General features: G+C 53.7%; 6 protein-coding genes across 6 annotated transcripts; 4 read left to right on the top strand and 2 right to left on the bottom strand.

Annotated features, from left to right (window-relative positions):
- Nucleotides 1-1,160: 1,160 nt before the first annotated feature.
- Nucleotides 1,161-3,332, top strand: K489DRAFT_310806 (uncharacterized protein; the record flags this gene model as incomplete). The annotated part of the gene is made up of 2 exons (XM_033600731.1): nt 1,161-2,912; nt 2,970-3,332. Coding segments are annotated over 2 exons (2,115 nt in total), but the record flags the coding sequence as incomplete, so codon positions are not given.
- Nucleotides 3,333-6,719: 3,387 nt separating this feature from the next.
- K489DRAFT_366923 (uncharacterized protein) lies at nt 6,720-9,369 on the bottom strand (the record flags this gene model as incomplete). Its single annotated transcript, XM_033602818.1, has 2 exons — nt 6,720-7,450; nt 7,542-9,369. The coding sequence occupies 2 exons, from the start codon at nt 9,367-9,369 to the stop codon at nt 6,720-6,722; spliced, it is 2,559 nt and encodes an 852-aa protein (XP_033464854.1).
- Nucleotides 9,370-15,396: 6,027 nt separating this feature from the next.
- On the bottom strand, nt 15,397-15,889 carry K489DRAFT_406459 (uncharacterized protein; the record flags this gene model as incomplete). Its single annotated transcript, XM_033607257.1, has 3 exons — nt 15,397-15,459; nt 15,541-15,601; nt 15,732-15,889. 3 exons carry the CDS (start codon nt 15,887-15,889, stop codon nt 15,397-15,399), a joined length of 282 nt encoding a protein of 93 aa, XP_033464853.1.
- Nucleotides 15,890-17,098: 1,209 nt separating this feature from the next.
- Nucleotides 17,099-20,638, top strand: K489DRAFT_28736 (uncharacterized protein). The gene is made up of 2 exons (XM_033600138.1): nt 17,099-19,695; nt 19,738-20,638. The coding sequence occupies exons 1-2, from the start codon at nt 17,190-17,192 to the stop codon at nt 20,403-20,405; spliced, it is 3,174 nt and encodes a 1,057-aa protein (XP_033464852.1). The 5' UTR covers nt 17,099-17,189; the 3' UTR covers nt 20,406-20,638.
- Nucleotides 20,639-21,297: 659 nt separating this feature from the next.
- Nucleotides 21,298-21,976, top strand: K489DRAFT_28731 (uncharacterized protein). Its single transcript, XM_033600137.1, has one exon. The coding sequence runs from the start codon at nt 21,433-21,435 to the stop codon at nt 21,895-21,897; it is 465 nt and encodes a 154-aa protein (XP_033464851.1). The 5' UTR covers nt 21,298-21,432; the 3' UTR covers nt 21,898-21,976.
- Nucleotides 21,977-22,055: 79 nt separating this feature from the next.
- K489DRAFT_406457 (uncharacterized protein) lies at nt 22,056-26,315 on the top strand (the record flags this gene model as incomplete). Its single annotated transcript, XM_033607256.1, has 1 exon — nt 22,056-26,315. The coding sequence occupies one exon, from the start codon at nt 22,056-22,058 to the stop codon at nt 26,313-26,315; it is 4,260 nt and encodes a 1,419-aa protein (XP_033464850.1).
- Between the last annotated feature and the right edge of the window lie 658 nt (nt 26,316-26,973).

Genomic DNA, 26,973 nt, shown 5'->3' with positions numbered 1-26,973 from the left:
TACACATTGGCGTCAATGATATCGTCGCGATGGACATTATAATTGAGATAACATGAATGGTGGTGGGGAGTCTCTCTACCATGATCGCGTCCGGCCGTTCTACAAATGGTGGTACGAAATGCCTGCAGCCATAGGCCAGGCACGTCCCAATCAATATTACTGGCCCCGCATGCTTGATGACTCCAGGGCTGTCCATCTTCCTAGGGTTGTTCGATACGCAGTTGGGGTTATTTTCTTGTTCGTCCAAGGTCCTGATGATAATAACCAATAGAACCTTCGTCAAGAACACACGACGTGCCAGGTAATGTATCTGGTCTGTCGAGCTGGCCTATCATTACTATATATAAGATGCACCACGATCGTCGCAGGTTCTGCGCTGTTGGTAAGACGTCGGCGTTCGAGCATTACTTCCTTCAGCATAGTTGCCAACAAAGAATGCAACGTGCTGACGGGACGATGGCACTGGAAATGATGGTATTGCACCGGTACCTCGTATGTTGTGTGTCTCCGTAGATTAAGAACATTGTTTTCGTCGATACTTAGCATCATCCATTCATATCAAAATTCACCCGTGCGTCGTCAAATCGTGGTTTCTTGCTCATCAGTGCTGTTGTTCGGTGCCCGCCCGATTGACTGCTCTGACGTAGGCGTTCTGTCCCCCACTGCATGCACACCTGGAGCTCACTCCGCCGATCGCATTCTGCGACACGCTACTTGCGATCTTCAGCTCCGAGATCCGTGTTGGTCATGATCTCAGGTACGTCTACACCGGCCCCGAGAGCGAAGACCAATTGCCCGTGTCATGTAAGACATTGCGATAGACAGCAACATAACGATCTATCGCGCCATGTAAGCTATATACAATTTGCAACGCCGTTATATTCTTCGTCCCGATGGGAGAGCCGCCCAACCAACACAGCATCTCCAATCACAGAGAATTCCTCACCGCTCAATCAAATACTTCATCATATTTCCCGTCACCCACAAGCGCGGTCAAACGCGAGTCTCAGCCCAGTGTGGAGATCAACAGGAAGAGAAGGAAAACCAGCGCAGTGTCAGCGCAAGTCGTTCACGCGCCCAACGGACAGGAACCGCAAGGATTTCAGGGTTCTCAGGCGCATCATGAAGCGCAAAGCAATGCTCGTGAAGAGCAAGCCGATATGCGACAGGCTGGTGCGCCGAGTAGCTCGGCGCCAGTATGGACCGAGTTGAAGACCAAAGCAGGCAAAGAACGGAAACGACTACCGCTCGCATGTATTGCATGTCGACGCAAGAAGATCAAGTGCTCGGGCGAGGAGCCGGCATGCAAGCACTGCCAGCGCTCACGCATACCATGCGTTTACAAGATTACTGCAAGAAAGGCGGGACCGAGGACCGATTACATGGCCATGCTTGATAAGCGACTGAAACGTATGGAAGAGCGAGTCATCCGGATCATACCCAAGACTGAGCAAGGAATCGTTGCTGAGACGGGTCGCGCGGTTTTGAAGCCATCATTGCAGAAGTTTCCTGCGAACAAGAGCGGCAAGAAGCGGCAAGCTCATGTTGCGTTTAGCGGAGATGAGTCTGATGGCGAGGCAGAAGGTGCTACAAGTGGTCCCGGGGAAAAGACCAGCAAGCCATCAGTAGATGCATTCGGCTCATCGGACTCGAACGAACCCGAAGAGTCAAATCTCCTCACCGAAGGCGCTGATAAACTTCCCAATAAGGAAATACAAGAGCACCTTAGCGAAACCTTCTTTGACTTCGTATATGGACAGAGCTATCATCTTCTGCACAAACCTAGTTTCATGCGGATGCTGGAGCGAGGAAGTGTACCACCAGTCCTGATGCTAGCAGTCTGTGCGATATCTGCACGATTCTCAGACCACCCGGCATTACGTGAAAGCAACGAGCCAGCCTTTTTACGCGGCGAGCAGTGGGCGAAGCCCGCTCGGGACATTTCGTTCCGCCATTACGATCGTCCAAGCATGACTATATTGACGGTATATCTCATTCTCGGTCTGCATGAATTTGGCACCTGTCACGGCGGCCGTTCATGGATGTTTGGCGGAATGGCTCAGCGTATGGCCTACGCGATGCAATTGCATACCGACTCCCAACATGACCCGCATACTGCCCCAGGGCCGGGTGATCAGACTCTCAGCATTACAGATCGTGAGATTCGTCGCCGGACTATGTGGTCATGCTTTCTTATGGATCGATTCAACTCCAGTGGATCAGAGCGACCCATCTTTGTCGGTCAGAATTACATCCGGACGCCTTTACCCATTAAGGAAAGTATGTACTTCATGGAGCTTGCTGGTCCGACGGAGGATCTCGAAGGAAACCCAATTATTGATCCGAAGGTTGATCCTGCCGACATCATAGGCAATGCCCGCGACAACATGGGTGTCGCAGCCTATCTCGTCAGACTTGTCGCTATCTGGGGCAACTTGATCGAATATAACAATCTTGGCGGCAAGCAGCGAGATCGATATCCCATGTGGTCGTCAGCATCTCAATTTCATGCCCTCAAGACGAAAGTCGCTGCATGGATCGCGTCGCTTCCACAGCCACTACAATATTCCTCCGATAATCTATTCACGCATCGAAGCGAGAGAACAGCCAATCAATTCCTATTCTTGCATATTATTTACAACCAGATACTGCTCTTCATGAATCATTTCGCACTTGTTCCTCCGACAACTTCTTCCCCTGCAGGATCTTTGCCCTCCACGAGCCGCGACAAAGATGTCATGCCGCCTCAGTTCCGCGCCGAGGCCGCGCGCATCGCACTCTCCGCTGCTACACAAATATCTCGACTCACGCACGAGGCCATGGCTCACAATGTCGTTGCCCCATTTTCCGGATATGCAGCTTTCTTCAGCAGTACGGTGCATATCCCTCTTGCGCTCGCAAAGGTCCCCGAAGTTACTCCCCAGACTACCCCGGAGCAAGCACAGCAGCTGAACCAAGCCAAACGGCAGGCTGCGCTCAGCAAGCAATGTCTCATGTATAACCTCCGCTTTCTTGCTCGTATGAGAAAGTATTGGGGCATGTTCGCATATGTCTCTGAACAGATTCGCGAATTATATCGCAAGTGCGCTGCGTCTTCTACTGCGGATGGTGAAGGAGGCAATACGGCCGTGTTTCAATATGGAGACTGGTATAACTTGTATCCGAACGGAGTCGTAAGCGATGTTACGCGCGGTGATAAAGCCAACTCAAATTCTCCAGCGAACCGCTCAGGGAACGACCTTCGTTCTCCCGCCGCAAAGCCTCGGTCAGATCCTGTTATCAGCCTCGGTCAGAAGAGTGATTTGCAAACGGTGGAGGAGTTCTTTGCAGCCGAGAACCGCCGTACTAGCAGTTCTGGCATGCCTCGTCCCGACATCTCCGGATCCAATTCTAGACACAAGCGTTCATTTTCATCTCCATCTAAACCGAGCCTGAACCGAGCCGGAACAAAGGGACCGGCAACAGCTGCTTCATCGACCTCGCCTCCCGCGCCACCGACGAAGATGGTGAGAGTGTCTTCAGCGAATAGTGTTGAAGCCCGCGATCAACCACGAGCAGTCCCACCAACATGGTCTCCAAGAAAGAGTCGTTCGTATCATCCGAGAACCTCTGACCAGCAAACAGAACAAAGCCATCATCGTCCAGAGGTCACACATGATTCTACCTTCATCGATACCTCTCAGCGACGACCAGCAAGCAGCGGCGATCTCCATATATCTCCTCAACAGCAGGATCACACGCAATCCCAAGGTCGAGATTCTGGTAGTCTCTATGACACTCGTCAGCAGATCTCAAACAATAGCACTCAGCACTCTTACGCTACGCACCAAAAGCCACGACAGCATCAACCTCTCGAGGCTGGAGACAATGGACGGCATGTGATGCCTTCACCACTTTCAAACCACAGTAACGCATTTTCAACTCCGCCACATGACATTCGCCCGTCGCCTCCCACCTTCACAAGATTCCCCTCATACTCCAATCCCTCACCTCAACTATCTTCCATTCCCCTCCTCCCGATGATGAACCAAGGACTCGATCTTCCGCCTTCCATGCTCCCTCCACCAATAGGACCTATACCATCCTCGTCGACCGCGGACTCCTATGTGCTCCAAGGCCCTTTCAACTCCGCCACCAGAAACGCTCCAGCGTCCATGATTGGCCCTGCCAACCCCACTTCCAATCTCAACATGAACTCCAGCGTCCACGACTTCTGGATCGACCCATCTACCGCCTGGTATATGCCCTTCAATCTCGACCCGCCCTTATCCCTCTCAGTGATGAATTCCGGTCACAATCAACACCATCAAATGCCCCATCAGGATCCGTCAGCCGCAGCCCCGAATCTATCGGCGACACCGGCGTTGCTAACGTCGCCGGATGGGAATATGGGCTGGTTCGATGGTGTCAGTGGTATAGAGATTGGTTCTGGAATACAAGGCATGGGGATGATGATGCCAGAGCTGAACTTGGATGGGTTTGGGTGGGATCCTGTGCAACAGGGGTGGCATGGGGATCAGGGAATGATGGGAATGCAAGGGATGGGAGGGACATTCGCGAGCGGCGATGGTGATGGTGGCGCCAGTGGCGCTGGTGGCAGTGATGGGACGGCTCTAGGTTGAACCTCTACTTGTCTCAAAGTGGTTGTTGGTCGAGCGCGCTGCGGACCTGGGGTCTGCTGGTGCAGGTGCTCTGATCACAGCCGCGCTTCCCCTTCATTTCTGAGCTTGTTTTATATTTCTCACGATCATGATCATGATTTCAATGACTGCATTGCCTCCTTTTATGCCACGCTCATATTCAGGATGTGGGAGTCGCTCAAAAACCTTTCATCTGCCGATTGTCACGCCATTTATGTCCTCCAGAGCTCCAGGTGGAACTCCGGATCCGATGATTGGACGAGTAAGTGAGAGATGATTTTCAGAAGCCGGCTGCCTACAGATGTACCTGAGGAGGTGGATGGTGACACAAAAACCGAAACAAAAGCAGGGGTGAAATCATTCATGTGAAGGATTAATAGTAAAATCTGGCGTGCTACATCTTGGCAGATGCAGGGGAAGAGTGGAGCAAGTGAAACGCCGCTGGTCGAACTCTGCTTGGTTCAAAGAACAGTCCGCCCTCACGCCCGTCCCGTGCTGGAGGCTATGTGCCACCGCATCGCCGTGGCAAGCAAGTTGAAAGTGAAGCTTCGAAGAAGACCGTCCAAGTCCCGGATGAGTTCTACCGCATCTAAGCAATTGGTTTGCAGAAACAGGATGATAATCCATGCTATGAGTTGGTGCTTTACAGCGACACATTCACGCATGAACCGGGTCTTTTCGTCGGCATGCCTTCGGTCCTTATGCAACGGCTCATCCGCCCCCTCCATATCGCCTGTGGTTCGAAATTGGCATGCGGAACCTTGACATGCGGAGGCATTGACGACCGCATGGGTGCTGCAATCGACATGTCCGAGTGGATGGCGCAGGCTCGCGGCTGCCATATGACCAGAAGTGAGACTGAGCCTTAGTGCAAGATCAAGGCCAGTATGGCCATTGTCGCCTGGAGACGCGAATATCTGCGTGATGAAACTTGCGCGGTGATGAGAGAGATTACGGGACTCAATTCCACTACCAATTGCAAATTGGTCATGGCGGTATGCAAGGCCATGAAAACGCAGGGGGAGGCAAAGAAAGTCGCGAGAGCTAATGAGTACAACCCAATCACAATTATAAACAGCAGTGAATAATCGCAACGCAAAGTCTAAAAAGATCGATGTCTGTCAATAACTCTTTTTCTTCCAATGTGGGTGATAGTATGGTATATGGATATAGATATATGCTATGAATTTATGCTTGTATAAGAAGCAGAACAGAAAGCAAGTATTTTCTGGGACACTATGTTGAGTATAACATCATCAGAGGTGGAGCATACTAGAGCAGCAAAGAAGGGGGGTCGAAGATGAATCTCAGACGATGGGAACGCTGCTGTTGTTGCTGCAAACCCACTCCTGAATATCAAAGGGACGGAAGAAGCAAACTCGCTGTCCTGTCCACCCGCGTGTTACGCCGTCTCGCTCGTTTTCACCATCCTGTCGTCCTGGCGCTCGTGAAGGTTCAATGCTCATACATTCAGCCTCTCCCGCCCCCTTCTCATCGTCTCGTATCGTCCGCTTCCTCGTCGCTCGCCACTGATTCATGACTGTCGTTTCCAGGAATCCAGATCGATCATGTGGTGTTTCTTCTTCCATCAGGAAGCTCCTGCTTCTGGTCCCATTGCTGCTGCAGGAACAGCTGATGGTGGCAAGTAGTGGAAGTAGAAGCGGTATTCGCGGGTCATACCTAGCTGGACAGGACTTCGTTTCTCGTCCAGCATATCGCGACGACGAGCGCGTCGAGACGAAGCTGGCTGTCCGAGAACTGTCGCGGCGTATCCGGTTTAGCTCAAGGATGATCATCGATCGCTGCATCGCTGACGCCAAATTGCGACTTTCCCGCACGGAAAGATACATCGTCAGCAAACACAGGCGGTGAAGATCCGCCTCTCACCCGACGCTTATTGATCCCGCGGCATGGCTCGATAGGTCGTCTGGCCGAGATCACACGAGCCTTTGAGTAGGCCGCTGTGCTGCGCTTGTCCGCATGCGATCGGACCCACAGAGTCCACGGTCGCAAATAAAGCGCGATCGAAAAGCTGTTTCATATAAAGGATTGACTTCCGCAATCCAATCCTCGCCTCTCTCAAACTTCCATCGGAACACTTTCCTCAACCTCCTTCACCGCCGGCAACGTCGAAACCCGCCCTTCCATCTCTACACCGTCTGCATCCACATCCGCATCCTCGAGGTGCTCATCATCGTCCTGCGAGCCGACCACCTGAGCGGGATTCTTCCGCTGCGTCATCGACATGCCATCCATGCCCTTCGTGAGCTCAGGCGAGGTGATTAACGACTTGTTCGTTGGCGAAGTCGTGCTCATGCGTGCGAGTTGCAATTTGACGTCCTCGAGCTGTTTCTTGAGGAGGGCAACCTGCGCGTTCTCGCGTTGGAGTTGGCGGATGTATTCGTTTGCGGACTCGACCGTGGCGGCTTTGCTTGAGGAGCTTTTGGCGTTGTTGGAGTCGTCTCTGCGATCGTCGGCATCGTCATCGTTGTCGGCTGCATCAGCAGATGCGCCTGCAGCGATGCTTCCTTTCTTCGAGGCCGAACCTGATTGGGCAGGGGAGGAGTCGCCGCCTGTCTTGGAAGCGCTGGTGGGAGGTTTGGGAAGGAGTGATTGCATCTCGCGCAGAGCTTCGTTGATGCGATTCCGCCGGCCCTGTTCGGCGACTTTGTGTGAGGTGCGTTTGCTGGTGAGACCGGTGGAGAGGGAGTCGGGGTAGTTGACTCCGGGCAAAGTATTTCCTTCGAGTAGATTTTGGTAGTTCGATTTCGATGCCAGGAGCAAGGCGTGGGTCGGGGAATGAAGGGTGCCTGTGACAAAAGAATCAGAATTGTTTTAAAAAACCAATGAAGTCAAAGCAGTGCGATTGCAAAGCTGAGAGAAGTTTTACTGTTGACTTACTTCCTTCTGGTAACAGCGGTTTGATGCTCGGGCTAATCTTGGGCCTAAGCGCAGGAGAGACGAGGACAGAGCTTGTCCCGCCATTGACGCTACCGCTTCCACCTGCTGCAGCAATGCTCGCGACTGAACCAACACTGCTCCGTTTCTTGCTGTGGCCCCTGGCGGACTTTGTAGCATCGCCTTTCCGGTCACGGAGCAGCGCACCTGGCGTCGATGCCGTCATCGGAGACATTGTGAGTCTGGCAGATGAGGAAGGCGTGCTGGTAGGACCCAGTTTGGGCGTTTTTCGTGCTGCTGAGAGGCGCGGTGTGTTTGAGGCAGTATTAGTTCCGGCAGTTGGAGGATCGGCAGAATCAGGGGCGCCGGTGTTGCCTTTCGAGGTTGCAGTGTTGAGCTGATGGAGTACTGGTCGTCCCGATGAGGAAGAAGCGGTGGATCTACGGCCGTTGGTGAGGGTGGCAGACGTCACGGGAGCATCGACGACGGTCGCAGCGCCCGGTAGTTGGATATCAACAAAGTCTTCATCCATGGTGGCACCTCCGAATGACTCGCCAGTGTTGGCGCCAGATGCTGTGCCGCGATTCTGACCGCCATGCATCGAGAGGAACGACTTTGGAGTGGCAGCAGCCGCAGCAGCCGTAGCAGAATTGCCCGCGGAAGTTTTGGGGCTCTGATGAGGGTGTTGGTTTGCTTGCAAGGCTGGGGAGTTTGTAACACTCGTGGCAGTGCGACGCGGTGGCGGACCCATCAGCGCTTCGCTCAGGGGCTCAGGGCTGATGCTACCGCTCTCGGAACTGTCATTGCGAAACTGAGGAGGAACAGACAAGCCAGCTGAACCAGGTTGAGAGCTAGGGCCGCGAGACGGTGGCTTATAGCCCTCGGCATCAGCCACGGCAAAGGACGCGAGCATGCTCGCTGATTTTCGCTTTGAGGCCTTTTGAATGGGACTTTGCCGGACGCGAGCCAAAGGATCGGCAGTGCGAGGTGTATTGGCACGCTTTAGACGAGGCTTCTTCACTGTGGCTGCGGACTCGGAAAGCGTGATGTCGTCGCCCATCATGTCTACATCTCCGTTCAAATCATGTGGCGAAGGAGCGTTGGAGCTCACAGCCGTTCCTGCATTGTGGTATCCGTGCTGGAAATGTTGTTGCGGGTTCTGTGCGTGGAGCGCAGGCGAAGTCAGGGGAGAGAAGTAGGCACCTGGGTTGATAGTGTAGTCTGGGACAGCGAACTGAGAAGGCGTTCCAGCCGGTGAGACCATCGGTGTGTATGCAATGTCTTCTTTTCGCAATTGGTATCTCTGTTCCAGGATAGCGCGCTGCTGAGGGTCCAAAGGCGGTAAAGGCTGTGCTTGTTGCGACTGATGTTGCCGCTGCAGAAGAAATCGACCTGCCTCGCCATGCATTTCGAAGCTATTTGGGGTCGGCGGGATCTGTTGATTCGAGGAATAGCCAGATTGTGCTGAAAATTGAAAAGGCTGACTTGTACCGTATCCTTGCTGCTGCTGCTGCTGTTGCTGCTGTTGTTGCTGTTGATGCTGTTGTTGCATAGCAGCCTGATATAAATCGGCGGTGTACGGCATTCGATTTGACGCCTGGCTACCGAAAGCGTGATGCTGAAATTGTTCCGGCGTAGCAAAATCCTTTGCTGATGTCGCCGACATGGCCTGCATCTCGTTCATCTCTTCAAAAGGTGTGCTAGGGTGCGCGCCCGCGATTTGATTGGCGTCAGAATAATGCGTCGAACCCACGTTTGGCAATCCATTCAAGTCCAGATCGGTGAACTCGAAGAAGTCGCCCAGCTCGTCCATATTATTAAGCGGCGGCATGGAGTCCACCTGGTCCGGTGGTCGTGTCCAGGACATGGTCGCGGCCCGGTTCATATGTAGGAAAGATGGCTAGTGGGACTCGATGTCGCGGTGAGGTGGGGCTTAGGCCAGCGGCGAGGTGAGGTGAAGTGATGTCGGAGATTGCGCTCCGTCGCGCAAGCAAGATTGAGCGCCTTGCCGATGGCGAGGCAGGGCCGCTCGCGACGAGGCGATTATGGTGTGTTTAAGCGACCGAGGAGTTGCGGTCCGGGATGTGAATCAGACAAACAGGGCTTTCCGCGACACCTCGGGTGTCTCGGACAAGGCAAGCCGGTGCGGAACAACTGACGCAGCAGGCGCGACAATGGCAAGAAGATCCAAGTATCGTTCAAAGCAACCTCATTCGACGATGATTCGCGAAGGTGTCCACCCTTGATAGGACGGAAACGACTCCGGGTTCCGTAGGAGTTTCGCGATGCGCCCAGAGGTCGGGTGGTACAGCGGGGAAAGGAAAGCGACAGGAGTGAGCGCGCGTGCGCGTTCGGGTCGAGCGGGTGACAGTACCGTGATAGACGACGATTCCCAACTGATAGCAGATGTTCGGATAATATTAGAGGGAAAGAGTCACAGCACAGGAGGAAAACAATCGGGAGTCGCACTGAGGTGAGGTGAGGTGTGCGAGGTGGTCGTTCAACTACCGGCCGGTGAAATCCCCACCAACCTGAGAAAGAGGCACGGGAGAGTGCGATGGGATTAATTCCTTCAGGTAAAAAGTGCTGCTATTCTGTGGGCGACGAGCTAAGAAAAAGCCTCTGATGAACTGCTGGCGGTAGGCTTTTCTCTCCTTCACCACACTAATGGGCATACTAGTCCTTTACCATCTGGTCATTCGCACGAACATATAGTGTTTCTGCCTTTCCAGCTGTTACACTTTCGCCAATCTCCAGCGATTCAGCATGGTAGAAATGTCGAGTATGAGCAACATGGATATGATGATAGCAGACGCCGACCCCGAAAGCCTATCTGCATCATATCATGCAGGCAGGCAGAGATACCAGAAAGAGGTATTGCAAGGATTCGCTCGCCTTTGAGGTGGAAAAACCGGCGGGCGGGTCCCAAACGGGCTACCAACTTCGACCAGCCAGTCCAACGACGATAATCCCGCTATTCTTCGGGTAATCCTCTCGCTCTATTCTGGAGTCATTCATAAAACCAGGTCACGGGCTATTGCCGACCGCCGCCAACCTTGGAATACATGAATCTATTAGCCATTGTGGTATTATTAGCACGCGATGTGTTTTCCAAGACTCTCGCCGTCACCGAGTCGCCTTACTCCTCCACCGCCTGATGAGCTTGACGGGAGACTAACATGAATATGAATTCAAAAAGTCAAGACACCTCTGCGAGAGTGCTGGAGCCCGGCAGGAAAGCGAAATCCAGTTAGCAAGACGATTGAGGCGGACAATTTTTGGGGGGGGGGGCGGCTTGATTGCACAAGCACTCAACCGGTGGTGACGGAAGCCCAGAGTGAAGATTGCTGCGCGATCGAGTCTGAACATCCTTAACAGACTCCTTGTCAGTATAACAACCCATGCTCACACATCCATTGGCGGCCTGCATGACATCCTGCATCACACATGGGTTGTTGTGGACCTCTTCCCCCAGCATTATCATAATGGTTATCGCACTTCGGGGGCCCTTCGGAATCGCTAATTGTCATCCGGATCCAGACAAGATGTGCGGTGGACATCCACCTGCCGTATCACGCACTGTGATCAGAATCAGTGTCGCGCGACGATCTACCCTATTGGTACTGCTGCTGCTGTGACCCTCTTCTCGTTCACCCTGTAGGATCATACGAGCTCCCTTTCCATTCTTTTGGCCCGTTCCATGTTCGCACTGGCGGCCATGCTGTAGGCGGCGCCAGCGCCACGTCAGGCGGGCTAAGAGGTGCGAGTGAGATCCAATGATGAACAATTAGGTCATTAGATCGAGAATTTTTTCGCGATCCGTCGCGTGCGAGTGCGATGCGCTTTATTGACACCCGCGCCCAGTCGCTGGTAACTTTGAAAGAGAGAGCAGCGAGAATGGGAGAGAGTGTGTTGGCGGGCGAGCCAGGGCGACAAAGCGTGGGGGTAGCTTGGGACGGGTGATCGATGTGGGACCTGGCGAAGGCTCGCCCGATTTTGGTCCTGTCCCTCTCTTCTTTCCACCGTTTGTTGCGCAATCTCATCGATCTAGACTGTTGTTCGCCATCACTATCGATATGTCATGAACGTTTTTCTTTATTTTATTGTGCGTCATGACGCTGCTGCTTCACCTTGATTTGAACTACTCGGTATCAAACATCCCGAGAGAACAAATAGAGCGGAAGACCAACCGAGAGTCAAACGGGACACTACAGGACCAGCGCGGTTCGTTGACCAATCCAGCGTCCTCTGTATTGAAAGCTAGAATGATGCGGCACTAGTCGGGACGCACTGTCCAATCTCACTGACCAATGTTGCGTAAACTTTACCCACAGCCCTGGACGCTACGTGAAGGAGTCGGAACCTCATCTCACTCACGCTCACTTTTTCGCTTTGATGTTCAGAGGCCGGGGCGAACCCCACTGCATCTGTGGCGGCCCCAGCCAGCGGCAGGAAGTTTTGTACCTGTTATGACCGACCAGCTCGGCGGCACCTTCAATCATTTCGAGTTGAATGGTCATGCGAGAAATCCTTCTCGACCGGCTCCTTTGAGGATTCGAGGAGCATGATCAAATCGTCCCAGGTTTGTTGTTGTTACATAGACTAGCCTTCGACAAACTCTCACCGACCAAAGCCGCCCTCTACGACGACGGATCCGGTCTTTCTCAGCTATCCAGGGAGGTTCACTTTCCCACGCCTTCAGGCTCTGACCTAGCAGAGGAGGAAAAAGCAGCTCGCGTGAGCACTTTCTTGCCGTCCTGCATGGAGCATGAACCTCCCAAAACGACGTCCGATTTGGGTAGTATAACCGAAGGGTGGCGGCAGAGAAAGAGCGCCTTGTATATCCGCTCCTCTGCTCGAAAAACATTATGTAACGTCTCGAAGATCACGCCTTCGAACGACGACGATGGCGGGCAGCCATGGCCCTTCTAGAATTGTGGCGTAAAATACTGGCGTCGTGTGTGGAACCTCCGACTCGACTCTGGGCATCACCATTTCTCGAGTTGAGAAGCCAGCAGAAAAGCCACCGGTTGCAATTGATCTTTTCGTGGAGGTCCTCGGTCGGCGCAGCTGGAAGGGGAAACGTCGGTGGCGTCACAGCTGCATGGGCTACACATGGAGCTCCTTCTGTGGGTAAGGTTTGGAGTGCTCCGATGCCTCTCTCTTTTTTGGTGATGGGAATGTACATGTACCCATGTGCATCGGAGCTGGCCCCAAATGATGGATGCCGGAGGGGATAGATTGGACGTAACCCTAAGCATTGAAGTCCCCGGCCGCCTGTGTGCTTTTGACCAACATCACGAGTTGGTGTCACCCGTGGACTGCTTGCATTGCGCTTGTCACTTGTGATTTCTTGACCGATTTATCGGGGCAACCAAAGAACAATCGTTATTGGTTGGACGCTGCACACATATCAGAGGCTCTGATCGTGAGGGTGTTCATTTCATGGTATATCCCATTGTGACAACGCAGTGAGACAACCATTGATCTCTCGCCGGTGACATACCCTCAACCCATGATATTCCTCAGCCAAGACCGGTCGGAGGATCCTCCAGCTCCCTTGTCGTTTATCGAACTCCCTAGGTATATCTATAACGCCCCAATGCGAGGCGAATACCCTCTGGTCCAGTGTACCTCCTGATTGCTAAGTATTTAAGATGGGTTGTCCATCTCTCATCGCCATTGTGCAGGAATGTACAATCGCTCCCCGTAGAGGTTCGCATTTGCCGGCGATATTATGAAAAGAAGCATGTGGAGATGCCGCGAGAGTACCATCGCCTTGACGAAAATGCAATTTGATTTCGTGAATATGCTTTAAGAACTATCCTCAGTGCGTCAATAATTACTCAGTGATGATCTATACAAACTGGTGCTGCCGGAAAGCGAAACTCCAATTTCGAGCGCCAGACGCAAACCTCAATTAATTTGTGTCCGTTTCACCTGCTGAGACGATGGTTTATGTATGCCGGATCGGCAATACATAGGTGAAAAGTAAATAAGCGAGATTCACTGGTATTAGGAGGCGTTGGTTTCAAACATCGAGGAGGGGCTTTTGCTACGAGGACTCTTTCATCGGACGCGTGGGCCCGTCATTGCCACCAGTGCTGTGATGGAGACAGTATTACTCTCGCCTCGATGAAAGTCAACCATGCTCACCGGAATATGCCTGTGCCTGGGTTTGAGGTTAAGGTCATCTCAAAGTACAGTAAGTGGTCGCGAAATCGATCCCTCTAGAGAAAAAGGAGATGAGAGAGTGGAGTTCGAAGTGTCCTTGTGAGCGACACAATGGATAAGATGTTCTCTCATAATAAGACTGCGAATTGAAGATTGGAATTGTAGATTTTCTCGCAAGATTTCACCCTACGAATTCCCGATCCTGTCGCCCGCAGAATTCTCCTGTGATGAAACGGTATCTCGATGGGGAGTAGGTGGATCGGTAAATTCGTAGCCGCTCATATCACGGACCAAGCTCCGATCAAAGGACCTGGTCGAGTAGTGTCACGTATCGCCTTCACGGACTGACGCGGACACACGCCCAATCGCACGAAGACGTGCGGGGTCTCGGGCACAGGATGATAGAGAGAGCAGGAAAGCCGTTGTGACTTCCAGAGGGAAAATTCTCGGCACAGGAACAGTGATCGGGGTTTTCTGTACGAGCTTGCAATTCTGACAAGGAAATCCAGCAAGCATTATACCTGGGTAGTCCTCATGTGAACGAGCAGCAGGATCACATATGGGTGATGAGTCTTGAACCCTGCGTTCCGCACCTTGGAGCATGCACCACTATTCGAGGCACGTGATGGAAAGGAGACCAGCCAGAGGAATATGCAGGTGTGAGACATCGAACAGAGAGCTGAGACATCCCGGCAACGGTTCGAGCATTTGTGGAGAAAGAGAGAGAGAACAAGGGAATGATGACGCCATTTGGCATGCATTTCTTGATGACCTCGGGAGGGCTTTTGGTCGCTGATGATCATCGCCATTATTGACTATGTGGTTGAGGATTGACGTGAATCAGAGCAGCTACAAGGGCGAAGAAATGTACGCGGTTTCCTGGAGCTTGCGAGAAACCTAGAGGTCACACGGATGAAAGCGCTCCTCGATTGCGGATGCCTTGGCTTTCCGTGGTGCGTGGTCTATAGATATTAGATGGATAACCTGCGCCGCGTGGTGGGACATCACAGCTGGAAAAATATGAAATGCGAGGTTGATTATGCGAATGTTTGGCTTTCCTTTTTCTAGCGAAATTCAGCTCGAATATGGACATGACAGAAAAACAATAAATTTATTCATACATCGCTGCTGAGTTTCTCCTTTCCTCCTCGAGGGAAGAAAAAGTCTCGAAGCAGCGGATCCGTCCTTGATTTTTGCGCCCTCGTGTGGACACAGTGACTTTGGTGCTCAGACAATTGGTCGCCTGGCGGCGGTGATGGTGATGATGGAGGTGATTTTGCTGGTGATGGCGTTGTTGATGATGTTGATGCTTGTGAAATAGGAAAGGGACGCGAGAGAGTGAGTCTTGCTGGGTATTTCGCGATGGAAACAGAGTGAGAACGCGAGGCTGTGGGCCAGTATGTGGGTGCCTCATTTAGGTGGTCGAAGGATCTGCAAGTGGTTGCCGTCGCCCCAGGGCATGCCCCTTGCAGTGAGATGCCGAGCGAGGGCGATTAAGGTGACAGGATCCGCTGCCCAAGATCAATGTTGCGATTTCGTAAAAGTTTCTTCTTGCCGTGGAAAAAGAAAGCCCCACTCCAGTTGAACGCCGCTGTTTGAGGATGTCATGTCCCGCTTGACGGAAAAGGAAATAAAAGCAAGAGTTGAAGCCGAGGACGTGGGTGTGGCATTGGGCGGGTTGATTTTACATGAGCGTGCAGCAGGAATTTGATGGTTGAGGCGCGTATGGATCTTCGCGCTTGTCAATCTAACACAACGGACGCAAAATTAGCAACCGATATCGACAAAGCCGTCAGCAGTTCCTCGGCCAGGAGCATCTCCCACTTACTGTGCCCCAGCGACTGGGAATCATGTAGTCTCTGGGTTCGCGATCCGTGAAGGCAATAAGGCTGTAGCGCGACATGTCAGCATGTGAATTGGAGCAACAACACATTCGTCACCTGCGCGACACAATCGACCGCATCCATGGCCTCTCCAATGGCGTCGCGCAACAACTTGTTTGGCATGAGAAAGACGTACTCGACAGCAGCTTCTGACACGGGTATCCTCCTCCGGTTCAGATCCTCTTGCAGTCGTTGATTCAACTCGGTCAACCGTCGAAGCTTCAATTCGGCCATGGATTGTTTTCGGGAACGACCGTTGTCGTTGGTGCGGATTTCATACGGCGCAGCAGACATGATGGCGGCCGAGGAGGAGGCGGTATTGAAGCGCTGTTCCGCCCGACGCGAGGCAAGTCGTTCAGGCGAGTCGTCGAGGGTGATGTGAATGCGAGGGTTCTGTTGTGGTGGTGGTTGAAGAGGCAGAGGCGGTGGGAGCGAACTCCTCTGCGGCGCAGTCGTGGACCGTATGGTGAATGGGCAATGCGAATTGCGAAAAGAGGTCTCTGATGATCGGCGGGAGGGAAGGGAGCGAGCGAGCGAAGCGTGAGTAGTTCAGAATGAGCCGTGCACCGATCGCGCGCCCGAAAGCTTTCTCAAACAGCAATGTCTCGTCGGCACAGGCGGAAGTGATGCGACGGGATGCGGATGCGGATGCGATTGATCCAGCTGTTCATACGCGATGAAGACGATGTGATTGCGACGCGCGAGGAGGATGTTGACAGGATTGGACGAATGGTAGAGACTGATGATGGTGTTGGTGATGTTGCGTATGTATTATTATTCCTCGCTGTCTGTCTGCTCCACAAAGCTGGGAAGGTCCAAAGCGTCCTTCCTTTCAGCGGACGGATGCTCGGGACGGGGCTTTTTCCTCGCTTGTGCAATGGTGCGAGGAAGGGATTATTGGACGATATGGTTTAGCACAGTATCCAGTTGCACAGTATAAAGATAGCAACCCATTCAATGATACCCAGGTGGAATCCGAATGCAGGTGGGTGAAACGGAAACGGCCCCCCTACTACTGTACAATTTAATCATATAAGATATAGTATAGTATGGACTACATACGAATTCCGGTGCAGTAGTAGAGGGCAAGCAAGGGTGCGCCCGGGCCCCAGCTGCTCCCACAATTTACAGCACGCCCGGTGTTGTATCGATTCGTGGAGGTGGCCTTTGTCTGACCGCGGGATCAAGAATAGGCCGCCGAATGCTTTATTCGGTAGGTATCCTTATGAGGAGGGAACGCAACAGAGTTGGGGCCTGTGCGGACGGGCATCCTTGGACGCTGCAAGCGGGAAGCGGGCGGATTGCTCGAGCGTCACGTGAAAGCGATCTCTCTTCACTCTTGTCTCGCTTTGCCAAGCCTCTGGCACCACTCCCCGCTTCCCGCCGAAAATCCAACGTTGACGCATATCTGAAGACGGGAATCGTGTGAAGACGCAGTGGCATCGACCGCGTCAGTGACTGCATCCAGGCCATCGCAATTGGCCTTTACCCATACCGATACGAAAATTCAACACAACCGTCCACCTTGGTCGAGAATAGCATAAACACATCAATACAAAGGCGAGAGGCCAAGACCTCATAGGTCCATATAATCATGCCTCCACCACTTCCCAACACCAACGCCCTGCGCAGGGCCAACGAACTCATCGATGTCGGCCAAAAGCAAGCGGCTCACGCCGTATTGCTTGAGACGGTCACCAGCAAGCGCACGAGAAATACCACCATTGCTGTACTGGAGCCGGTGATGCTCCTGTTCGTTCAACTTTCCGTCGAACTTCGCAAGGGCAAGGCCGCCAAGGATGGTCTCTACAACTATAAGAACACTAGCCAGAACACAAATGTCGCCACAATCGAGCTGGTGTTCCGAAAATTCATTGAGCTGGCAGAGGAGAGGGTACAGGAGGCTCAGAGCAAGGCGGATGAGGTGTCAGCCCAGGAAAGCACTACCGACTCTGGGAGCTCTTTGGTCAATGTGGGTGATTTGGAGGCCATGGAGACACCAGAGTCAATCCTGCTGTCGACGGTATCAGGCGAGCAGTCGAAGGACCGGACAGACCGCGCCATCGTTACACCATGGCTCAAGTTCTTGTGGGAAACCTACAGGACCGTTCTTGACATCTTCAAGAACAACGCCCGCCTGGAGGTCATGTACCAAACCACTGCTCACCAGGCCTTCCAGTTCTGCTTGAAGTATGCCCGCAAGACCGAGTTCCGTCGTCTCTGTGAGCTTCTGCGAAATCACTTGCAGAACGCTGCCAAGTACTCGCAACAGGTCCATGCCATCAACTTGAGCGACCCAGACACGCTCCAGCGTCATCTCGACACGCGATTCATGCAGCTTAACGTTGCCGTCGAGCTCGAATTATGGCAGGAGGCGTTCAAAAGTGTCGAGGATATCCACACTCTTCTCAGCCTCTCAAGAAGATCCCCCAAGAACTCGATGATGGCCAACTACTACGAGAAGCTTACCCGAATCTTCCTCGTCAGCGAGAACTACCTCTTCCACGCTGCAGCCTGGAGCCGATACTACAATCTCCTCACGCTTTCCGCTCGCCAGGTCGCTGTAGGCGCCTCCAAGAAAGACAACCCGGCCAATATTGGCGATGCCGATCTCTCCAAGGCTGCTTCTTTCGTGCTGCTCTCAGCTCTGTCGATCCCTGTTATCAGCACCTCGAGATCTCGTGGTGCCCTGATGGATGCAGACACTGCCCGCAGCAACAAGAACCAGCGTCTCACAAACTTGCTTGGCATGAATAGCCCACCAAGCCGAAGCATTCTCTTCAAGGATGCCCTCAACAAGGATATTCTGCAGCGTGCACGACCAGAAATCCGCGATCTTTACAACATCCTCGAGTCCGATTTCCACCCCAAATCGATCTGCACCAAAGTTTCACCGATTCTTGCTCAAATTGGCGCTGATGAGGAGATGAAGAAGTACGTCCTGCCACTTCAGCAGGTCATTCTCACCCGTCTCTTCCAACAGCTATCTCAAGTCTACACCGACGTCAAACTCGGAGAAGTTCTCAACCTCGCACAATTCCCTGACCCATTCCAAGTTTCAGCCGCGACCATCGAGAAGTTCATCATGAATGGTTGCAAGAAGGGTGACCTGTCCATCCGTATCGACCATTCCACTGGTATCCTGACTTTTGACTCTGATGTTTTCTCCTCTGCAAAGGATCTGCACGCTGGGTCCGCTGCCGGCTCTGCCGAGTCAGACGCAGGATCTGTACAGCGTCTGCAGAGCACTCCTGCCGAGATTGTGCGTTCTCAAATTTCCCGTTTGGCGAAGGCGTTGTACGTTGCTGCACAATACGTTGACCCGTCGTTCAACGAGGAGCGTCAAAAAGCCAAGGTTGCTGCACTCAAGCGAGCCGAGGCTGGCGCTGCTGAAGAGCACACTCAAATGATCGCTCGTCGCGACATCATCCAGAAACGCAAGGAGACGCTCGTTAATAATCAGCTCGCACGGCAACGTGAAGAGGAGACTAGGAAGAAACTTAAGCAGCAGGAGATGCTTGCTGCCGAGACTGAACGTCTCGCACAAGAAACGAAGGACCGTGAGGCGAAACGATTGGAAGCCGAGAGAAAGAAAATCCAACGTGAAGAGGCCGAGAGGCAGTTGGAAGAGCTCAAGAAGGGCGTCAAGGGTGTCGATATCTCTGGACTTGACATTGACGATCTCGACACCAGCCGAATTCGTATGCTCAAGCTACAGGCTTTGGAACGTGAGAAGAACGAAATTGGCGAGAAGCTGAGGATTGCTGGCAAGCGAATCGATCATCTCGAGCGAGCTTACCGAAAGGAAGAGGTCAAGCATTTGGCCGAAGATTATGAAGCTCAACGGGGGCGCGATCTCAAGGCGTACGAGGACAGCAAATCCGAAACGCTAGAGACAGCCGCACGAAAGCACAAGGAGGATGTGGCACTCAAGCATCGTCTCAGCCGACTGGTCACCCCCTACGAAGCGTTCAAGCAGGACATTACTCAACAGCGTCACGCTGACTTTGAGAAGCGACGCAAGGCCGCCGAGCGTGAGCTCAGCCAGAAGATGGAGCAACGACGCAAGGACGTACGCGAGCAAAGAGCTGCTGCCAAGCGTCAACGTGAGGAGGAGGAACGTGCTCGTGCCGAGGAGGAAGAACGACAGCGCATTGAGGAGGAGGAAGCCGCTCGGGCGGCTGAGGAGAAGCGGATCAAGGACGCCGAAGCCAAGGCCGAAGCCGAGAAGCGCCGTCAAGAGCGACAGGAGGCCGCACGGAAGCAACTTGAACGTGAGGAAGAAGCCGAACGCAAAGCACGAGAGCGAAAGCTGGGTGGTCGCGCGCCCGAACGTGCCCCGGAACGACCTACATTTGAACGTCGCGCTGACGCCGCCCCAGCTGCGCCCGCTGCTGAGGAAGAACGCCCACGCCGTCTGCAGCTTGCTGGTAACACCGGTAAGCCCACCTGGCGTGAGCGTGAAGCCGCAAAAGCCTCTGGTCAGACTTTGCCTGGATCCGAAAGCGAGGCACCATCACGCCCATCCGCTCCCCCTGCTGAACCTAGCGCCGCTCCACCAGCCACCACCGCTGCAGCACCCGCTCCGGCTACACGCGGAGGCTACGTGCCACCGCACCTCCGTGGCAAGCAAGCCGAGGGGGACGCTCCACCACCCGCTCCTGCCGCCGCGTCTGCAGCTTCAACAGAGAAATGGCAACCTCGTCGTCGCCCCGAGGGCGAGACGGCAGATGCACCTGCGCCTTCCGGTGGTGCGTACCGCCCGCCCGCTGCTAGCGGTGGAGCGTACCGACCTCCTGGACGTCGATAAATGGATACATGTGTTTGAGGGGTTGTCCACGTTTGGCACGGTGAATGGTTTGTTGCTGTTTGTTCAAAGAAAGACTACATCGTCTGAAGGTAGAGAGGTTCTGAGGCCTATGGGTCTTAGTATGCAGGGAAGACGTGGCTTCATCACGCAACATGAGAAAAATGAAAAGACTTTCCGATCCTATTGTCATTTGCCCCTTTCAGGCGTAGTCGTCTGTCCAGGTGCTTCTGTCTGTGGTGAACTTTCGGCCATCTGCTTGCCTTGGTGATGACAAGACGGGATGTTCTGCCTACATGAATTTGCCGCTGATCCACACTTTCGCACGTGCCTACCATCTCTCGAAGCAACCTTGTAATGCCCATCAATTCGATCTATCTCATCAGTCGGCCAGAGTAGGAGGAACCATGTGATGCACCAGATATCAGGATGATGTGATGTTGAATCGATGGCGCGGATATTCACATCCTCATGTGATGTGGTCAGTTTCCATCGTTTCGTCCACGGTCCACCCGTCTTGCCCGCGTGAGAACTGACTCATTTCATAAGCGCGGGGTGAAGGATGAATGGTGGGAAGCGAGAAATGGACGGGACGAAATGCAACGGAACAGGTGTGCTTGACGACCGATGATGATGCTGATTGCGGCGGATTGCGACGCGCGCGCGTGCCCCTCTCTCGTCCTCTTCTGGCTCTCTCGCGAGTCTCGTCTTCGCCGTCTCCCTCAGACAGACACCGCTGTGGAGGCTGCCACGAGCTCATGTGTGTACTGATGATAGATTCATCTGATCTCTGAATTGAAGTGGCAATCGTGCGGGTGATATTGTGAATATGACCGGCAGAATCTCATCGACTGTTGATCTGTTTACGGCCCGGCTATCTGTGTACGGCCCAGCAGGCTGCGGATTGAGGGAAGCTCTCCTCACAGCTGATCCGAATGTACTTACTTATGACCCAATTGCGAAGGGGTCGGCATGGGTGGAGATACACTGATATCATGACCAAGAATTTCCCTCCCTACCTGCGTATTAAATGCTAATTCGTTATCATCATATGTCCTGCAGCCAACAAGTCCGTCAATTCACTTCTGCCGGACCATTGCGCTGTAGAACGCTTGTAGGGTGGGTAGGTACACTGCAGACCTCCACGGACCACTGTCGTCTTACTTCGCCTGCAACTACTCCTCCCTCTCTCTTCTTCCGTTCCTTTCTCTACGACCATCGACCTGACATATCACCACCTTATAGACGTCGGAAAGCTGTATCGTGCCTGGGAAAGGCGCCAAACTCCAGTCAACTAACACCAGCATCGAGCTTCAGTCCCTCCTTCGCCAGACCCTGGCCCGCCGGCGTTACTACTATTACCGACGTGTTACTCGCCGAGCTGACGACGAGCTTGCGAACACGACAACACGCGCCGAACGGGCATCGTCGAACGCCTGGCCATTCGAGGATACGACTGATCGCGCGACGTAAGAGACGTTACATCGCTTCTTGAGTCCCGAATAGTGTCACACCTCTATCCGCGGTTCACCACCCCAGATCTCAACGGGTCTACACTGGTGATCTCCACTGCAGTCTGCTCCTCGTCGTTCATTCGTCGAGGAGAGTCTGCGTCTTCTGCGCCTTTTCGAGATCGTTACAAGCACGCCTCCTATGCCCTCTAATAACGACAGCGAACCCCTGGACGAGAACCATCCCGATCAAGCCGTTTTGATTGATCCTTCCCCGCCATCTCAGGCCGACCCTTGGGCGTCTCTCGCCGCAGCAGCATCCAAGAAAAAGAAGAAAAAGGGCAAGGACAAAAAGAATGGCTCGGCGGCGACGCCAGCAGGAGACACACCTCCTCTCCCTACAGCAAATGCTGTGAATGACAAGGTGGAACCCGGGGAGGATATTTTTCAGCCTACAATTGCCCCGTCTCCGCCGACACCACCAGTGGACAATGGCGTACGTGTGGATGTGACTTCGCCTATGTTGTTACCGGAAGTGGACAGGCGTGATCACCTTCCTACGAAACCGTCGCCAATACCTTCGGCAACGTTGACATACTTGGACGATGAGATCGATGCATATGTTGAGGAGGATCTGCTTGGACCAGCAGAGCCGGTGGCAAAAGATTCACCCGTCTCCTCGCCAGCTCTTCGTTCACCACGTCTCGCCGTAGCGAAGCCCGAACCGCCAAACTCACCCTCGCTCGTAGTCCGCTCGCCAAATATCTCGGCAGCCTCTCGAGAGCGTCAGAAAAGTCCTCCGGTACAGAGGCCGGTTTCGATAGGCAATGCTCCATCGACCACCCAAGCGCCAGGGCTGCGAACAGACACAGGCTCGAAGCCGTCCACGTCACCGCACCTCCCTCGTTTCGTTGAGCCTCCTCCACCACACATGCCCCAAGCGCATTTCTGGGGATTGCCTGATCTGGGATTGAATCTGAAACCTCCTGCAGAAGCTGGGAGACCTGCAGGGTCGGATGGATATTGTTGTAGTCTCGATACTTTCACCGACGCGGGAGATGACGTCTCAGCACGAAAGGCAAAAGACGCGATCCTGGTGGGATCCGAAGGTGGTTTAGAAGTGTTTCGCATTCTCCCGAACAAGTTGGAAGTCGTCGGGCGTCTTGAGGGATTGCGAGGATCGGTCATGGCTGCAAAGATCCTTCCTCACACGAACAAATTTGATGTCTTGCAGTCACTTCGTCCTTTGGTGGCAGTGGTGGTTCACGGACTTGAGACGCGAGAACGGTCAGACTCGGTACGGCGAGGGAGCATGGACAGAGGGGACCGATATCAGACAACTGTGGAGGTATATTCTCTACAGTCGCAGCAGCACATCGCTTCGTTGTACAAGAGCGCCACGGTCTCTGCAGAAGTCGGTCGGAATGTCACAGTACCCATTGGCGAGTTGAGTATCAACGCTGAAGGGTCTTTCGTCACGGTTGCGTCCGGCCGAAGCGGCGAAGTATTTGTCTTCACATCAGCACCGCACTTGTCGACCAGAGAAGTGTCATTCCGGTGCGTCGGAAAGTTTTGGACTGCGCTGCAACGGACATCTTCATCTGCGCCGCGACCCACAAATGACAGCATTGCGGGAGCGACAGAAGCACAAGAGGCCCCGCAAAAGCCTTTGTTCAGCTTGAGCTCCCGATGGTTAGCTGTGATGCCGCCTCAATTCTCGAGCATCTCTATCTCTGGAACACCTTTGCTTCTTGCCTCGAGCACTGCTCCACCCGGTGTAGCCACGCATGTCGCTCCGCCACAACCATTGGTCTCATGTGAAGTGGTAGGAACGGACATAGAGGGCACATGGAGTCGCCTCGGTCGACAGGCCGCTCAAGGTCTAGTCAAGTACTCTCAAAAAGGCATTGAAATGAGTTGGCAAGGCTGGAAAGAACTCACCCATCCGACACCACCGGGCCAGGCTAATCATCAGCGCATCTCCAGCAAAGAAGAGCTATTTCCGCCTACAAAAGGTCCGTCAGAGGATCTCGCTCGTCTTGCCAAGGAACCTGCACTGGTTTCAATCATTGATCTGCAAAGTTTGCTCGAATGGGAAGATGTGAAGCCGAAATATACACCAGCACCGGTCGCTACATTTGCACTCGTCGAGGGCTGTAGTTTCATCTCGCTGTCTGCCACAGGAATCCGGTTAGTGACATCTAGTCGCAAAGGCGAGGTGTCAACCATCTGGGACCTCACGCAAGTGGCGCACGGCGTGCCTAAGCAAGTCTCGTCACGTAGAGGTGGACACGATCTCGATGAAGACGACTCCGGAAGTGGGCCATGCATCAGACAAATACACCGCATCGTGCGAAACAGTCCTTCTACGATTCTCGAATGTGCTTGGGCCGTGGACGACGATGCCCTTGCGTTACTGACTGCCAATGGAACTGTACACCTGCACGAGGTCCCTTCTGCGTTTCTTTCTAGCGCTCGCAAACGTAAACGCCGTCATGCTTCTTCGTCGATATCTACGGTCGGTGCATCGAATCCCGAGAAGGCAAATGCTACAGTCGGCTTGATCGCGGCAGGCTCGCCTCCTAGTAGCGGCGGGAATTATGCCAGCACTCAAGGCTTCCTCAGCACTTTGAAGTCGGGTTGGCAGTCCGTCAGCACACAAGTTTCATCTTTACGTGAGAACGCCAGCAATGCAAATGCGCCAACCACACCGGCATCAACAACGTCTACTCCCTCTGGAGGAAACCCGGGCAGTGCGGGCGGTCCGGCTTTCCTTGGTGGTGTCCTTCCTACGTCCTTCGCGGGCATCCGTGACGCCACGGCCGCTGCTGGAAATCTCGGCTCGCGTGCCGTCGCTCGAGGTCTTAGCCAGGGTTTCACTGCAGCCAAGGGCGGTGCAAGCGACTACTGGCATGCCGACGACAACAAGATCCGCGTCGCACTCAACACTGCTCCACAGAACATCTCTAGCTCCGTCTCTGCCGTCGCAATCAATGCAGGCAATAGCAAAACTCTTGCACTACCTTCGACCCTAGAAGCACTCGCCGCAGCTACAACAGCAATTGCAAATCCTCATCGCATACGTTGGATCAGACATCGTCCGAATTCCTCTTCTGCGGCGGCCGCTGCTGCCTCGGCGTTGGACATTGTCATCATCGCAGCAGGAGGCGTCGTGCAAGTTCACCCCGTCTCGAAGGTCGTTCGACGCAAGGGTGACGAATTCATACGTGGCCTGAAGCACGAGCGTTTCTCCCGCAAGGCTTTCACCCTTGCACCGATTGCCACACGATTAAGTCAAAGTGGGAAGATTTCCAATGGTCCCTCGTCCGACAAAGACACCTGCGCTGAACTCGGCCCACATGGCTTCTGGTCACTTCGCCGTAGTCCCACCGGCACTCCCACAAATCCCGCTTTGGGAGTTATCCCACCTTCTCACCGTCACTTCAACAATTCACACTATGCCGCAAATGACGTCGAAACCAACCCCCCTTACTGTCCCTTCCATGTCGATCCGCGTGTCGCGGTATTCGCCTTTGATGAATCTCCTGGCGGTGGCAACAGCCAGTACGGCGCTCGAAATCCTGCAGCTAACACTCCGGGCGCGTGGGAGATTTTCCGTAGCGCAGGCTATGCAGATCACGAGCAGCAGTATGTAGCCCCACGCGGCAGAGGCCGAGCAACAGTAGACACCAGCTCCGGCCCTCGACCCTGGATTTTCGGTGGCCCATTGCCAAATGCCGTGCGTTTGAACGATCGCGCAGGTTTCCTCGAGGACGATGGGGCAGGTGAGTTCGATTTCGACTCTGGGACAGGCGTCGGCGATGAGACCGGCTTTGAAGACTTTCTCTCGCCTGGCGGTGGTGGCCTGGACGCCCAGCGTCCACGCCAGCGCAGCAACATCACGGGAGGGAAAGGCGGATACCGCGACTTTGATGATGTCGACGAAAAGGACGAGAACGACCTCGAGGACCTTGATGATGTCGACGGCGACCCTGACGGAGCCTTTGCAAGTCAAATCGAAAGCCGTCTCATCATCTCATCGTCCCGCCCAAATCTCAATTCATCCGACCAGCAGCAGCAGCAGCCGCAGCATTATCATCCATCCTCAGCCCCCGGCGGTGGGAGCTCTGGAATCCGCAAATCCAACATCGGCAGTCGCCGAGGCGGGACCCTCGACCTCCTCTCCTCCGCCTCCGCCTCCGCAAGCAACAACAACCTCATGCTCCTCGATGACGCTGGGGCGGCGGAGCAATCAAAGGAAATACCCGGGGCGGTCGTCGAGGATGAGATTCGTATCAATACGAGGAGGAAACCTGCAGGTGCAGGCAGGAACCGGAACGCACAGCGACAGTCCCAACCGGGAATTCCGGGTGGGACGCTGAATGCTATTGTTAGAGCTAGAGCCGGTGCGGGCGCTGCTGGTGCTGGTACTGAGGGTGGAGGGAGGAAGTCGAAGGCTTGAATTGGGCCCCTTTTGGTTGGTGTTTCGGTTGGCATTTTTGGCGGGGGGTTGGGAAATACTCGTTCTCTTTCTTTTCGGTTTCGCCATTGTGAACATTCAAGAGGGGGGAGGGAAGGGAAATTTGGATTTCTGGTGTTTTTGCGAGGATGGACGGTGAGATTCTGGAATGGGAAAGGGAAGGAACCGGGGAGGATTTGGCAAAGCATAGCATTTCTCAATGGGTATCGGTTCTCCCTCGTACTTCTGTGCCTGTAGGTATGTATGTGTTTGAAGACTTTTTGTTTGGAGATCATGGCCAATTTGTGAACGGCGTGACGATCGCTTTTCTTCTCAAGAATGGATCGGAAATGGGGATGACGGTTGCATGGTGAATGATAATTATATGTTGGATGTTGGAAGAGAGGAATCGGTAGAGCCTTTGTGTCATTTAACCACGTGCATCGTCGTTTCCTCGTTTGAATGACAACTAAAGGAGAGATATACAACCCAGAAAGCCCATTGGTATTCACAAGTGAGATCGTCTGCTTTCACCTCTCGTTTGCCTCAACAGAAATCCGATAGCAGACGTGACTTCTCATGATTTGCACACGGATGGCAGCCTAGATCGCTCCAGACCATCTCCCGCCGTAATGACTTTCCACATCCATCGGTTCGGAGA

The sequence above is a fragment of the Dissoconium aciculare genome (assembly GCF_010015565.1).
Source record: "Dissoconium aciculare CBS 342.82 unplaced genomic scaffold K489scaffold_1, whole genome shotgun sequence".
NCBI classification, from domain to species: Eukaryota; Fungi; Ascomycota; class Dothideomycetes; order Mycosphaerellales; family Dissoconiaceae; genus Dissoconium; species Dissoconium aciculare.
This window is presented reverse-complemented; position numbering and strand designations above follow the sequence as displayed.

Excerpts from the sequence above, each read along its gene's own strand:
- K489DRAFT_28736 (XM_033600138.1), top strand. The coding sequence starts at position 17,190 with ATGCCTCCACCACTTCCCAACACCAACGCCCTGCGCAGGGCCAACGAA. Across the intron at positions 19,696-19,737 it reads GCAAAGAGCTGCTGCCAAGC|AACGACAGCGCATTGAGGAG; the intron begins GTCAACGTGAGG and ends CCGAGGAGGAAG.
- K489DRAFT_28731 (XM_033600137.1), top strand. The coding sequence starts at position 21,433 with ATGCTAATTCGTTATCATCATATGTCCTGCAGCCAACAAGTCCGTCAA.